This window comes from Rattus norvegicus, chromosome 17, assembly GCF_021556685.1.
Source record: "Rattus norvegicus strain SHRSP/BbbUtx chromosome 17, alternate assembly SHRSP_T2T, whole genome shotgun sequence".
NCBI classification, from domain to species: domain Eukaryota; kingdom Metazoa; phylum Chordata; class Mammalia; order Rodentia; family Muridae; genus Rattus; species Rattus norvegicus.
The window spans coordinates 79192166-79208602 of NC_141550.1; the positions used below are offsets into that span (position 1 = coordinate 79192166).

Consider the following 16437-nt stretch of genomic DNA (forward strand, 5'->3'; position numbering starts at 1 on the left):
ACTCACATACACACTCATACACACATATACATGCACACACACAAATAAATAAACAAACAAACTAAATACTTTTTATTTAAGGAATAGGAGTCAGACAAGGCCATGGCCTTGGCTTTAGTGTTTTTGTGTTTATCAGTTGCCACGAAAGAACATTCTTAGTGCAGAGGAATGATGTTCTATTATGGATTGGGTATTTAATTTCTGGGTATTTATAAAATAAAAGACAAACCCTTCTGGAGGTAGACTCTGATACTTTGTAACACAGAGGTGAAGCTGGTGACACATACCTGTTATTCGTTCACAGGCTAAAATAGGAAAGTAACAAGTTCAAGGCCAGCCTAGGCATGACCAAACCTTGGCAAAAGGAAAAGCAACAAGAGGGAATGAAGGCTCTGCGGCCTCACTGCCTTTTCCTACCCTTCATATGTTTGTCGTGGCTACAGCCAGTGCCTGTCTTGGGTGCCCACACCATTCACCAAGCATCCCAGTGTGCTGAGGGTTTAAGGCAACAGCACCGTCCTTTAGAGACCTCTTGGATTGCGATGACCGTCATGTTTCCAGCAGTTAAACTTTGACTGGGGGTTCTTTGCAGTTTACTTGGGCTAAGAGCTTGTACTTTAGCCCCTGTGAACCTTGGTTGCCAGATTGCTTTACTTGTTTGTTTGTGCTCAGAATCTCATGTATTGATTTTGGGTTTATTTATCCCAATTCTCAACTCACAGGGGAGGTGAGCTGAAGTACGGCAGTTCACAAGGATACGTGAAGGATTTTAGATTTTCATTATTTTTTTAAAGCATCTTTTATAATTATTTTTAAAAAGATTTATTTATTTATTAAATATAAGTACACTGTAGCTGTCTTCGGGCACACCAGAAGAGGGCATCAGATCCCATTACAGATAGCTGTGAGCCACCATGTGGTTGCTGGGATTTGAACTCAGGACCTCTGGAAGAACAGTTAGTGCTTTTAACCACCGAGCCATCTCTCCAGCCCTTAAAGCATCTTTTAAAAACCGCAGTGGTTACTTTTCCTTTGTTCCCCCCTCCATTAGTTTATTTATTCACTTTACATTCTGACTGCAACCCCCTCCCCCCCCACCCCCGTTCTCATAGCCCTCCTACCTTTCTTATTGAGATTACAAACTTCAGGACAGAAACAAATCGAAGGAGGAAGGTTTATGTTGTATCACGTTTCAGGGGAGACAGTCCTTTATGGAGCGGAAGGCGTGGCAGGGAGAGCAGCACCTTGGGTGTCTGTAAGTGGCTGCTCCTTACAGCCTGCTGATCAGAAAGCAGAAACTGACTGTCACTCTAAAGGCCTGGCCCCATGGGCCTGTGTCCACCAACACTAGTCCCCGTAGCCCAGATGTTCTGTTACTTCCTAAACCTGCTGGGAACAACATGTTCAAACACATAAATCCCTAGGGAACGTTTCCCGATGAACCCGTGCCCAGAGACCTTCAAGGGGTGAAAGCTGTCAGACTCTAGATGAAGGCTGGAGGTCACTGTCTCTATCACGGAGATGTGACGGCTGAAGTGAGGTTCTGGGGGTGTTGCATGTCACAAATCACAGGAGCCTTTTGTGGAATTGTAAAAAAATACTTCGAAGAAACTGAAGCGATTTTTAAAACTGTAGAAAGTTTTAAAATATTAATGCAGACGCAAAGGTATACAGCCTTAGCCCTTTACTTAAAAGATGGCGGCTTACTGATACAGTTACCTTGGCATTTATTTCTTTAGGATCAAGGCACCCCTTTTCGACTTTAATTGTAACAGATGAAGGGATGGGGATTTGCCTCGGTGGCAGAATATCTGCTTAGAATGCTCAGGCCCCTAGGTTTTATCTCAAAGGAAAAATTGTGTGTATGTTTGTGTGTGGTGGGTATGTGAGTGTTGTATATATGTGTATATGTGTATGTGTATGGTGTGTGTGTGTGATACATGTGTGTGTTGTGTATGTGTGTGCTGTATGTGTACATATATGTATGGTGTGTGTGTGTGTGTGTGTGTGTGTGTGTGTGTGTAAGTACAATGGAACATTGGAGTCAACTTCTTTGTTACCAGTGTCAGTTTTTAGGTTTCCTCACTGAGCTGGGAGGTGGTGGTGAAGCCCAGCACTTAGGAGGCAGAGGCAGGCAGTTCTCTGAGTTCGAGGCCAACCTGGTCTACAGAGCAACTTCCGGGAGAGTCGGGGACAGATACACAAAGAAACCCTGTCTCATGGGGGCTGGAGAGATGGCTCAGCGGTTAAGAGCACTGACTGCTCTTCCAGAGGTCCTGAGTTCAATTCCCAGCAACCACATGGTGGCTCACAACCATCTATAATCAGGTCTGGTGCCCTCTTCTGGCCTGCAGGTGCATACATGCAGGCAGAAAGCTGTATGATGTATACATAATAAATAAATAAATGTTTAAAAAAAAAAAAAAAAGAAACCCTGTCTCCAAAAATGAAAAACAACCTCTCTTCCCCCTCCCCCAAACGGAAGTGACAAACACGGAAGTGTTTGTAATCCTAGCACTTGGAAAGTGGAGACATCCCAAAAGGAAGGAAGGAAGGGAGGGAGGGAGGGAGGGAGGGAGGGAGGGAGGGGAGAGAGAGAGGGGGTGGAGAAAGGAAAGGGAAGGGAAGGAAGGAAGGAAAGGAAAGGAAAGGAAAGGAAAAAACCAAAGCTGGAGGTCAGAAGAAGGTGTCAGATCCCCTGGGACTAGAGTTATGGAAGGTGCTGAGAAATGAATCAGGATTCTCTAGAGAAGCAGTCTTAACTCTTAACTGCTAAGCCATCTCCCCTTTACCTGGGTTTTAAATGAAATACTAATTTTAGTTTAACTTAGCTGATTTGTGCTGGGTAACTTGGTGTTTTCCTTCTTGAAGCAGAACTGTGGTCACTGTGCCTCACTACCAAAATTAAACATTGTAATTTACAGTAAATAACAAAGTAATCAATGTAGATGAATACATTTACCATTGTCTTCTGTAACAGCATTTTTTGTTTTCCCTGTGTCTTCCAGTCACAAGCAACAGAACCTAGCCGTGGCTATCCCAAGCAAAGAGGGTATCTGGGGCTGGAGAGGTGGCTCAGTGGTAAAGAGCACTGACTGCTCTTCCAGAGGTCCTGAGTTCAAATCCCAGCAACCACATGGTGGCTCAAAACCATCTGTAATGAGATCTGATGCCCTCTTCTGGTGTGTCTGAAGATAGCTACAGTGTACTTATGTATAATAAATAAATACATCTTTTTTTTTAAAAAGTGGTATCTGAAAGGATGTCTCCTCAAACTGGAGGACATGTTCAGTAGTTAAGACTCAGGAAGGGGCAAACCGGAGTCGTCTCTGGGAATATGGCTTACTGTGGACCTGCCTAGCTGCTGCTGCTGCAAACACGTCTGATGACCACATCCCTGATCTTCCCTTGCTATATCTACCCCATTTGAAGGACTTGGCAGCGCATAGAGCATAGACCGAAGCACATACATTGCTAGGAAACCATTGCGCAGCCGTAATTATTCATAAAGAAGATGTTGAAGAGGTTTGCTTTGCTTTGCTGTTTCGACACAGGGGCTTACTATGTTGTAGCCCTGGCTGTCCCGGAACTCACAAAAAGCCACTCCTCTGTCCCTGAGTATTGGCTTGTACCACCACACCAGCCTAACTTCACCTAATTGTTTTAATAAATTAATTAATTGTTTATTTAGGCACTGGGGATTAAGTAAGCACCCCGCACGTGCGAGCCAAGCTCTTTCCCACTGGAGTTGCATTCCCAGTTGGTCATCTGTAGCTGCTTTGCTTTGAGACCGGGTCTTACTCTGCAGCTCAGTCTCTCCTGGACCTCACTGTGCAGTCCAGGATGGCCTTGAAGCCATAGCGAGCCCCAGAATGCCCGGCTTGCAGCACGTGAGGGACGAGATAATTAGGGTTAATTCCTTGTCTACAGTGTTATAAAATAATGGTGTCTGGAGTCTATACGAATAAAAGGGCCAATTAGATATGTAGGTAGATATGTAGGAATGTAGGTGCTTGCAAGCCTGAGCACGTAAATTCGATCCCTGGGACGCACACGGTAAAAGGAGAGCGAAGAATTTATCCTCTGACTTCCACATGCACATTCTGGCATGGCCCCTTGCCAAAATAAATACAAATTTTTTTTAGCAGAGGAGATCCCTGAATTTTTGTTTCCAGCACTGAAGGAGAAATGGAAATGTCCCATTGGCTTTGGGGTTTTACCTTCACCTTACTATTATTATTGTTATTCTTGTTTGTTTGTTTGAGACAGGGTCTCACTATGTAGCCTTGGTTGGCTTAGAACTTACCAGGTAGGTAACCCATCTGCCTCTGCCTCCCAAATAAAAGCATGTGCAACTTCGACCAGAGAAATGTCTGTTCATAGACAGGGGATAAATACATATGTAGGTGATAGATTTTTGTTTTATGCATATGAATGTTTGGCCTGCATGTATGTACATGTGTGAATGTTTGGCCTGCATGTATGAATATGTACTATGTATGTGCTTGGCGTCTGAAAGGGCCAAAAGAAAGCTTGGAGTCCCCTGTAACTGGGATGAGGAATAGTTGGGAGCTAACATGTGGATGCTGGGAGCTGAACCCCGTCCTCTGCAAGAGTAGCGAGTTTCCACATCCGTTGAGCCATTTCTCTAGCCCTGTTGTTTGCTTGCTTTTTGCTTTTTTGAGACAGGGTTTCTTTGTGTAGCCTTGGCCGTCTTGGTGCTCACTTTGTAGACTAGGCTGGTTTTGAACTTACAGAAATCTGCCTGCCTCTGCCTCCCAAGTGCTTGGATTAAAGGCAACCCCTGCATTTGGGCTGTAGAGATGTCTCAGTGGTTAAGCACACTGACTGCTCTTCCAGAGGTCCTGAGTTCAATTGCCAGCAACCACATGGTGGCTCACAACCATCTGTAATGAGACCTTGGCGCCCTCTTCTGGCGTTCAGGCATATATTCGGGCAGAACACTGTATACATAATAAATAAATCTTAAAAAACAAATAAACAAACAAACAAAACCCCCTTCACTAACGGGGAAAGGAAGGGGACCATGCCTTTAATGTCATTGTGGAACTGACTTGTGTCAGTGTTAGAAGTCCTTCCTGATGTCTACCACATGTGCAGTTATCACACATCCAAGGCTCAAGCTCTTTTCCTGTCTGGTTTGCTTTTAATTCCATGGACTTTAACTATCAGGAGATACATTTAAGGAAATAAGTGTGTTTACCTAGCATCTGACAGCCTTTAATCCGGAGAGCCCCTGGCAGAGGTGAGGAGGAACAGTGTGTTCAATGTCTAAGGCCATCCTTCCGTGACGAGTGTGTCTGTAGTTTCTGAGCATCTCCTCAGTGGTTTTATTTCCTTCTCCCAATTCAGTTGACCATGGCCTTGCCAGGCTGGTGACAGTGTATTGTGAGCATGGCCACAAAGCTGCCCAGATCAACCCTCTCTTCCCCGGACAAGCCCTCCTGGATACTGTGCCTGAAATCCAAGCTCTTGTGCAGACACTCCAGGGACCCTTCACTACCACAGGTAAGGCGGCTCCTGGGTGGGAGAGGGGAGCGGTCAGAAATGCCTTATTCTGTTCTTGTAGATCTGAATGCCCTGGGTTGAAGACTTCCGTCAGGTAAAGGCAGTGGTTCTCCAACTTCTAGTCTGGCCACTCTTTAATACAGTTGTTTCTCATGTTGGGGAGGTGCCCAACCATAAAATTAGTTTCGTTGCTACTTTGTGTTTTTTTTTTAAGATTTATTTATTTATTATACATAAGTACATTGTAGCTGTCTTCAGACACACCAGAAGAAGGCATCAGATCTCACTACAGATGGTTGTGAGCCACCATGTGGTTGCTGGGATTTGAACTCAGGACCTCTGGAAGAGCAGTCAGTGCTCTTAATCATTGAGTCATCTCTCCAGCCCTTGTTGCTACTTTTTATACACTACTTATTTTGCTACTGTTACGATGTAAATATCTGTGTTTTTCTGATGGTCTTGGACAAGAGCCCCTTCCCCCCAGCCCTCATCCCAACCCTGGGAGAAGATCATTAGACCTTCAGTGGGGTTGGGACCTGTATCTTGTGGGTTGTGTTCTACTGGAAGAAGGGACAAGGAAAGGCATCTTTTGAATTGTCTTCCAAAAGGAGCTGTCTTGAAGTTCTAGAATGCTCTTATTTTCTTTGTGTTAAAAAACACAGGGTAGGCTGGCAAGATGGTTCAGTGAGTAGAGGTACCTACCACCAAGTGGGTGGGACATACGAAGTAAAAGGGGAGAACCAGCTCCTAAAGTTTCCCTCCTATCTTCATATGCCACGTATGATTGAATGCATATTACATACCCCATTACGTAAATATTATATATAGTATTTAAAAATTCAAACATGTTGGTACCACAGGTTTTACATATAGAATGTTGGTTCATTTTCATAGCTGCTCCTAAAAGTCTTTGTATAGCTGTATTTAGTTTAGAAATGGTGTCTTAGGGGCTGGGGATTTAGCTCAGTGGTAGAGCGCTTACCTAGGAAGCGCAAGGCCCTGGGTTCAGTCCCCAGCTCCGAAAAAAAGAACCAAAAAAAAAAAAAAAAAAAAAAAGAAATGGTGTCTTAGTTACTTTGTTACAACTGTGATAAAGTACCCCCACCAAGGCAACTTAGAGAAGGAAAGGTTGATTTGGGCTGTCAGTTCCGGAGGGGAGAAAGAAAGCTCATTACTGAAAAGTGGGGAAGTGTGGTAGGCAGGTGTGAGATCTGTTGGAGCGGCAAGCAGAGAGCACATATCTAGACTAGAAGTGGCATGTGGCTTTTAAAATCTCAGAGCCTAATCCTAGTGACGTCATCCGTCCAGCATGGCCTCATAAACCACCCCAAGCACCACCACTGAGGCCCAAGTGTTCCAATGCCTGAACCTATGGGGGACTTCTCATCCAAACTACCATAGATGGAAGGGGACTCAGGAAACTAAGTAATGTGTACCTGACACAGCACAGGTGGGAAACAGCCTAGCTCTGCTCTCATTCCAAAGCCCAAACCCCCTCATTCCATTTCTTCCCTGGCCTAGAAACTAAAGCAGTAACAAAACAAACAGAAAAATTAGGCCTGGATCACAAGTCACGGTTTATCTCATGTTACTCATGTGTTATCAGTATTATTGTGGTGCAAGAATAAGACCCAGGGTCCTGTGCATGACAGCTAAGAGCTCTACACTGAGATGCATTCCTACCCTAAGAGTTTTAAATTTTAGTCTGAAATTACAGTGGAATCAAAACCGACATAACATAGAGCTGTCCTCACAAGGAAGGAAGGTCTCTTCCCATCGAGTTTTCACCACCTCATGGCCATCAACCAGAATTTTAATTTTGCCTTTAGAGAAGGTCTAGATGGGTCAGAGGCTATACCTCAGTGGCAGAATGCCTGCTTGTTATGTGAGAGATCCTGGATATAATTTCCCACAATTGTTTTTTAGATAAGATGTTAATAATCATTGATTCCGTCTGTAACGGAAGGCTTACAGTCGAGGCAGCGACTGTGTTCCATCCCTCGGTTTATCTTCTGTGTGGTTGAGTATTCTTTGAAAATGATCCCTTTGGTTCTACTTCACAGGACTGTTAAACATGGGCAAAGAAGAGGCTTCTCTTGAGGAAGTGTTGGCCTATTTGAACCATATCTACTGTGGGCCAATTTCTATTGAAACCGCCCAGCTGCAGAGCCAGGAGGAGAAAGACTGGTTTGCCAGAAGGTTTGAGGAACTGAAAAAGGAGACATTTACCACAGAAGAGCGAAAACACCTGTCGAAACTACTGCTAGAATCTCAGGTATGTACAGTATCAGCTAGGGGCTGGAGGGCGGCTCAGTGGTTAAAATCACCCGCTGATCTTCCAGAGAACCCGGGTTCAAGTCCCAGCGCCCACGTGGCACCTCATGTTGCTATCTTTGACTCTGGCGACAGGGAAGCCAATGCTTGTGACTTCTGGGGGCACCCATACTAATATGTACACTCCGACAACCATATAGCTAAAAATAGTAAAAATGGGTACTAGCTAATATCAGTGAACCAGGTCTTCTTGTTTCCTGCAAAGATAGCTCACCACTGAAGAGAAGAAAGAGGGCATTAGACCTTGTCCCTGCCGCTCCCCACTGCTTAGCACAACAGACTGGCAACACTCCGCTCCAGGCACCAGCGAAGTGGATGACGTAGCGTGTGAGCTGTTGGTCCTCTGAGGCACCAGAGTGTGCTGATGCATTCGTCTGCTTAACTGACCAAGTCCTTAAGATTAAACCTCTCTTCTTGTTTCCCGAAGAGACTGCTTAATTCCTGGGCAGAGGTTCTCAGTGTAAACTGGTCGAACCCAATCCCCAGGGCTGCGGTAAGGTCTCAGGCATGACAGATCAATAAAAAGCCTGTTCCCACCAGTGCGAGTGGATAGCATTAGACCTGGGTGACAAAATACCACACAGCCTCTACAAAAACTACTGTGTTAGACCAAGCAGCAGATGTAGCCAAGTCCAGCCTTAAGTCTGGAAAAGCAAATACAGAAAGAAGGCGGCTGTTCCCAGATCCGTGATTCTACTGCTCGGGTCTTCCCTTTATAGCTCCTTTGGTGTCAAGGGTCCTTAGCAGAGCTGCACTATCCCATAAGGCCTGTGGATCTGTAGTGGAGGGACACAGAGGTGACCACTGGAATAATCCAGGCCTTCTTAAACCACACGAAACTTACCTGCCTTTCTCCTGAGCACCTGACTGTCTCCCAGCAGCTAATAGGTCTGTTCCGTAGGAGTTTGACCACTTTTTGGCCACCAAGTTTGCCACAGTGAAGAGATACGGAGGTGAAGGGGCAGAGAGCATGATGGGCTTTTTTCACGAGTTGCTGAAATTGTCAGCCTATGGCGGTATAACGGACATCATTATCGGGATGCCCCACAGAGGGAGGCTGAATCTGTTGACAGGCCTTCTGCAGTTACCTCCAGAGGTAAGGTTCCTCTTCTGTGTGTGGCTGCTTCGTTTGTTTGTTTGTTTTTAGTGCTCATGGGCTACCATTTTATTTGTACCTTGAATTATTGTCACACAATCCCACCCACCTAACCCCAAACTCCTATACTCCCAAATGCACAATGGTACAACCCACTCAGTCGTCTGATGTTCAGGTCCTGTTTGGGCAGCCATCTTTTTTTTTTTTTTTTTTTTTTTTTTTTTATTAACTTGAGTATTTCTCATATACATTTCGAGTGTTATTCCCTTTCCCGGTTTCCAGGCAAACATCCCCCTCCCCCCTCCCCTTCTTTATGGGTGTTCCCCTCCCCATCCTCCCCCCCTTGCCGCCCTCCCCCCAACAATCTAGTTCACTGGGGGTTCAGTCTTAGCAGGACCCAGGGCTTCCCCTTCCACTGGTGCTCTTACTAGGATATTCATTGCTACCTATGAGGTCAGAGTCCAGGGTCAGTCCATGTATAGTATTTAGGTAGTGGCTTAGTCCCTGGAAGCTCTGGTTGCTTGACATTGTTGTACATATGGGGTCTCGAGCCCCTTCACGCTCTTCCAGTTCTTTCTCTGATTCCTTCAACGGGGGTCCTATTCTCAATTCAGTGCTTTGCTGCTGGCATACGCCTCTGTGTTTGCTGTATTCTGGCTGTGTCTCTCGGGAGAGATCTACATCCGGCTCCTGTCGGCCTGCACTTTTTTGCTTCATCCATCTTGTCTAATTGGATGGCTGTATATGCATGGGCCACATGTGGGGCAGGCTCTGAATGGGTGTTCCTTCTGTGTCTGTTTTAATCTTTGCCGCTCTATTCCCTGCCAAGGGTATTCTTGTTCCCCTTTTAAAGGAGTGAAGCATTCACATTTTGATCATCCGTCTTGAGTTTCATTTGTTTTAGGCATCTAGAGTAATTCAAGCATTTGGGCTAATAGCCACTTATCAATGAGTGCATACCATGTGTGTTTTTCTGTGATTGGGTTACCTCACTCAGGATGATATTTTCCAGTTCCAACCATTTGCCTACGAATTTCATAAAGTCATTGTTTTTGATAGCTGAGTAATATTCCATTGTGTAGATGTACCACATTTTCTGTATCCATTCCTCTGTTGAAGGGCATCTGGGTTCTTTCCAGCTTCTGGCTATTATAAATAAGGCTGCGATGAACATAGTGGAGCACGTGTCTTTTTTATATGTTGGGGCATCTTTTGGGTATATGCCCAAGAGAGGTATAGCTGGATCCTCAGGCAGTTCAATGTCCAATTTTCTGAGGAACCTCCAGACTGATTTCCAGAATGGTTGTACCAGTCTGCAATCCCACCAACAATGGAGAAGTGTTCCTCTTTTTCCGCATCCTCGCCAGCATCTGCTGTCACCTGAGTTTTTGATCTTAGCCATTCTCACTGGTGTGAGGTGAAATCTCAGGGTTGCTTTGATTTGCATTTCCCTTATGACTAAAGATGTTGAACATTTCTTTAGGTGTTTCTCAGCCATTCGGCATTCCTCAGCTGTGAATTCTTTGTTTAGCTCTGAACCCCATTTTTAATAGGGTTATTTGTCTCCCTGCGGTCTAACTTCTTGAGTTCTTTGTATATTTTGGATATAAGGCCTCTATCTGTTGTAGGGTTGGTAAAGATCTTTTCCCAATCTGTTGGTTGCCGTTTTGTCCTAACCACAGTGTCCTTTGCCTTACAGAAGCTTTGCAGTTTTATGAGATCCCATTTGTCGATTCTTGATCTTAGAGCATAAGCCATTGGTGTTTTGTTCAGGAAATTTTTTCCAGTGTTGGGCAGCCATCTTGATGAGACTTCATGGATGTAGCCTCCCCGATGTCTCGAGGAGACTTTCTGTGGTTCTTGCCAGAGCAGGACTGCAGCAGAATGAAGGTGATGGTGGTCATTTCCTTTAGAAACTAATCGGGGAATAGCTTAGTGGAGGGGTGAAGCTTCATGCCCACAGGCAGACTTGAGACTGACTCTTCCATAATGTTCTTCTAGAGTCTTCCCGGGGGAGATTCAGGCTCGTTTTGTTTCTTCAAGGTGCATGGTGGCCAAGGAATGATAAGCAAAGTTGTCCTCTGTGCTTCCACTGCCACAACACACACGAACATGCACACACTCACACACCACACACACACACACTCACACACACCACACACACATACATACACACACGCACACACACTCACATACACCACACACACACACTCACACACACACACCACACACACACCACACATACCACACACACACCACACACACACACTCACACACACCACACATGCACACACACACTCACACACACCGCACACACCACACACACACACCACACACACACACTCACACACACCACACATGCACACAGACACACACATGCACTCACACACTCACACACCACACACACACACACACTCACGTACACCAAATACGCACACACGCACACACACTCACACACTCACACACACACCACACACACATACACACAAGCACACACGCACACACGCACGCACAGTGGAGCCCAGCACAGCGTTGGCATCAACAGTTTTTTTTCCAGGCTTGAGCTTTGACTCCTGTAGCACAGACCACGTCTCAGATACTTTTCTGTTGCTGTGAACAGATGCTATCACCAGGGTAACTTATAGGGGAATTTACCTATAGTTGCGAACTTACATCTGATCCACTAGCACAAGGCACAGAAAGAGCTAAGTGTTCGTGGCTTGGGCTTTTGAAACCTCAAAGCCCATCCCCCAGTGACACATCTCTTCCAGCACCCCATCATTCTTTCCAATTCTTTCCAGACTATTATGCTAACTAGGGGCCAAGCACTCAAATATATGAACCTATGGGCCCACCCATTTAAACCACCACAGGGCCACCATGGAAGCCAGAGGCAATGGCTTCAAGGATCCGGAAGGCAGAGGACTTTGTGGGAACATCCTCCAGCCCTGCCTTCTAGGTGTCCTGTTAAAGACCTAGGCTCGAGTTTGGACTTCCTAAAGTATTCCTCCACGTGGTCAGATAGATGCTGATGTCACCAGCATCTGTGACCCAATTGCAGTGACTTTGGCTGAGATTGATGTGATGGGCCTGGCCGACCTTCCTCACCATTCCCTGACAGGATTGGAGGGACAGTGACTTACTGTCACTGTCAGAAGCACTCCTCCACACCTTGTGTGGTGTGGTTGCCCTGGGGACTCCGTAGGACTGATGATTAGAGCAGCTTTATCGTCCCTTGCCACTAGTTCCACATCCCAAAGTCATGGCTGCTGGAGTAGTGTTGGTCTCTGGACAACTGTGTTTCCATTGCACTTCCGCTCCAGCACTACCGTTGCCATGGTGACCTGCCTGCTGGTCCCATTCACATGGTCCTAGTACCCATGTGTGGGGAGTAGCGCCAGGACCATGCTTTGTTAAACTCCATCTCGCAGGGTATAGGTGTCGATGGCCTGCATGGCAGGGCTGTGTACTGTCTGTCAGTCTGGAGTGCACGAGGACCACCACAAAAGCCTCAGCTACAGGTTCTCAGCTACCTCTGGTCCACCGTACTCCAGATCTAGCTTCGGAAGGAATCTGGAAGCAGGTTTCTCTCTCCAGAAACCTGGGATGTTGCTTATGAGATCCTCTCATACTCCACGTGTGAAAAAACCCAACCCCCGAACAGCCTTTTAAAAATAGTCAGTGGCATTAAGATCTACTACTTCAGAGTCAATAGCAACCCTTCAATGTGGCTAAGACTGTAGACATTTGGAAGTAGGAATTTGGTTGCGTGGAAAGCTCATTCAGACTTTCGCTTTCGGCCTCGGTGGGGGTTGGGGATGGTGCTGGTGGCAGCAGAGGAGCAGGCCTTTGCTCCTAGCACTTGGGAGGCAGAGGCAGGCAGATCTCTTGAGTTCCAGGGCAGCCTGGTCTACAGAGATTTTCCAGGGCAGCCAGGGCTACAGAGAGAAACCCTGCCTCAAAAACCAAACAAAACAAAAATTTACACCTTCCCAAAATAGAATTACAAAAAGATTAAATTGTGGGAGGTTTTTTTTTTTTTTGGTTCTTTTTTTCGGAGCTGGGGACCGAACCCAGGGCTTTGCGCTTCCTAGGCAAGTGCTCTACCACTGAGCTAAATCCCCAACCCCGGGGGTTTTTTTTAATTTATTTTTCTTTCTTTGTATTTTATGGAGATACAGTGACTGAACTCACTACTGATTAGTTATTTCAAAAGCTACACAAGACAGAAGAAACTGTTATTTATCTTGTGTTAGATTCCTCTTAAAATATTGTCACTAAGAACTGGAAGAGATATGTAGGTAGTTAGGAGCCCATTTGTAGAAGGTTTCAGTTGAGTTCCCAGGACCCATGACGGTAGGCTCCAGGGAGCTTACTGGGATGTTTGGTGAAATCACCAACAGTCACATTCCAGGGAGGTGTTTCTTCGGAAGGGTCCAGTTTCCTCTGGAGTCTGTACAGACCGGTGCTTGTGTGCACACACCCACACACAAGCTCACACACAGACAGGTAATTAACTCTAAAATTACTGTAAAACAATGTTGGCGGCCGTTTGATTCTGAAGAACTCACAGTAGTGCCGAGCCACCCAGCAGTTAGAGAGCTGCGTCTGTCTTTAAAGAATGCACACTTGCAATCACTATAAAAGGAGTTTACATACTGCCCATCTTTCTTTAAGCTCCCTTCCGACCCACTGAAATAAGACCTGTTTATACCTTGTGTTTCTGTTGTGATAGCTGATGTTCCGTAAAATGCGAGGCTTAAGTGAGTTTCCAGAAAACGTTGCTGCCATTGGTGACGTCCTGTCCCATCTGACCTCCTCAGTGGACCTAGACTTTGGGGCCCATCGACCCCTCCATGTGACAATGCTACCCAACCCCTCACACCTGGAAGCTATTAACCCCGTGGCTGTAGGGAAAACTCGTGGCAGGCAGCAGTCTCAGGAAGACGGGGACTACTCACCAAATGGTTCTGCTCAGCCTGGGGACAAAGTCATATGCCTGCAGGTACGTGGAGTTTTGGAGGCGCGCGAGTGTGTGTGTGTGTGTGTGTGTGTGTGTGTGTGTGTGTGTGTGCCAGAAAGAACAATGGATTGGTAGATATGGCTGGAGATTGCAGATATTTAAGAGGAAAGTGGAATGACATTTTGAGAAAGGAGAATTCCAGACTTTAAAAAAAATTATTTGTGAACATTTTCATGATACATTTATTATTTGCAGCAGGCTTTAAATAAAAAGCTGCCCGCGCCAACCACCTTCTCTGCCAGGCTTCATGGGATATTCTGATATTCTGGCTTTGAGTGTTAGATATCCTTTCATTGCGATTTTTCAAACCTTTTCTTCTTATGTTATCGTCTTGCCTCTCATACCTTGGCTTTAATGTGTGCTGTACCCTTCCTCTCTTATGTTCCTGGCAGCGGGCAGGATTTGGTGATGGGAGCTACTTCTCTGTCTCTCCTCAGCGGTAAGTGACTGGGGAGAGGAGGAGTTCAGAGGTGTGCACTGTTCCTCAAAGACGTGTGTGTGTGTGTGTGGTATATGTGTGTGTGGTATGTGTGTGTGTAGTGCATGTGTGGTATATGGTCTCTGTGTGTGGTGTGTATGTCTATGTGTTGTGTGTGGTGTGTGTATGTAATGTGGTGTGTGTGTGTGTTCTATGTTCTTTGTGTGTGGTGTGTTTGTGTGTGTGGTGTGTATGTGTATGTGTTATGTGTGTGTGTATGCTACAACATGCATGTGGAGGTGAGAGGACAGTTTTGTGGGGTCAGTTCTGTCTTTCTACCTTTATGTGGGTCTCAGGGGTCCACTTCAGGTGTTTGGGTTTGCGAGGAGAGCACTTTTACCCCTTGTGTCAGCTTGCACATCCTATTTCTCACATCCTAAGGCTGTTTTCATGCAGAATTTCCTAGAGCTGAAACTGGCCTCTTAGCCCAGTGGTGGAGTGCTTGACTGGGAAGCATGAGGCCCTGAGTTCAATCCCTAGCACAGAAAAAAGGAACCCCTGGGTCGATGCTCTCACTGCATATGTGGTAGCTATTCCTCCCATTCTGCTGCTGTAGATGCTAAAATGTTGTGCGTGCAGGGAGAAATGGTATTATTCTTTGAAAGGTACCTTCACACAAAGAAGTCCTGAAAGCTTCTGTTTTTATGTGAGGGGAGCGATAAGAGGGTGGTGGCTGGTGTTTCTATTGGGATTGTCACGCAGTTTGTTTCCATTGGAAAACCTAAGCTTACTAATTTTTGCTTCCTCCATCCGATGAATGTTTCAGGTTCATGGCGACGCTTCCTTCTGCGGTCAAGGGATTGTTCTGGAGACGTTCACGCTCTCTAATCTCCCACATTTCAGAATCGGTGGGAGCATCCATCTCATAGTCAATAACCAGTTGGGTTACACCACGCCTGCTGAGAGAGGAAGGTCGTCCTTATACAGCAGTGACATTGGTATGTAGTAGCTCACCTGAACTGCCATTGCTATGCTGTGCCATCCAGACAAGGAATTTGTAGACTTCTAGTTTGCTCAGAACAGTGAGTCTTGCTGGTCATCGCATTTTAATTTATTTTATTTAATTAATTTTTAAAATAATTTTTAAAAAATTATTTCATGTATATGAGTACACTGTCACTGTCCTCAGAGTGTGGCTTTCCCGGGGTCTGGCATTACACACAGTTTTGAGCCACTATGTGGGACTCAAAGCTAGGTCCTCTGGGTCACCCCTAGACGGTGCCCTTGAGCATGCTCAATAACCAGTAGACAGATTTCCATCTCCTCCAGTGACACACAGCCTCGTGGACCTGAGACTAGTCAGCTGAATTCCAAAGCCTTCATACATAGACTACCCCTGGGTTGCAGGGCTGTGTCCCCCCTTAGGGAAGTGTGTCTTGGGAAACATCTCACGGTTGTCCATGGTAACTGGCCTTTTTTATTCTTAAATCTTGGTCTTCTTTAGGAAAGCTAGTAGGCTGTGCCATCATCCATGTCAACGGAGACAGTCCAGAGGAAGTGGTCCGAGCGACACGACTTGCTTTTGAGTATCAGCGCCAGTTCCGCAAGGACGTGATTATTGATTTGTTATGCTATAGGCAGTGGGGTCACAATGAGCTGGACGAACCTTTCTTCACCAACCCGGTCATGTACAAAATCATCAGGTACAGTTACAAGTTTTCCTTCAATACCATGCTAGCCCTCCTCCTCCTCCTTCTCCTCTTCTTCTTCCTCCTCCTGGTTTTCCTCCTCCTGTTTTTCCTCCTCCTCCTCTTCCTCTCATCATTATCATCAATCAATCAACGGCTCATATTTTTGGTAATGAAGATTCAACTTAGAGCTGTGTGTATGTGTGTGTGAGTGTGTGTGAATGTGTGCCTGTGTGTGTGTGCCTGTGTGTGTGTATATGTATGTGTGTGTGTGTGACTGTGTGAATGTGTGCCTGTGTGTGTATGTGTAAGTGTGTGCCTGTGTGTGTGCCTGTGTGTGTGTATATGT

General features: G+C 45.8%; 1 protein-coding gene across 1 annotated transcript in view; it reads left to right on the forward strand.

Moving 5' to 3' along the window:
* The window catches only part of Dhtkd1 (dehydrogenase E1 and transketolase domain containing 1), a 50530-nt gene that overhangs the window by 8987 nt on the left and 25106 nt on the right, over window positions 1-16437 (forward strand). The window contains 6 exon segments of the mRNA NM_001025720.1: window positions 5374-5529; window positions 7593-7804; window positions 8765-8959; window positions 13695-13964; window positions 15227-15398; window positions 15905-16103. Coding sequence (NP_001020891.1) covers window positions 5374-5529; window positions 7593-7804; window positions 8765-8959; window positions 13695-13964; window positions 15227-15398; window positions 15905-16103 — 1204 coding nt within the window.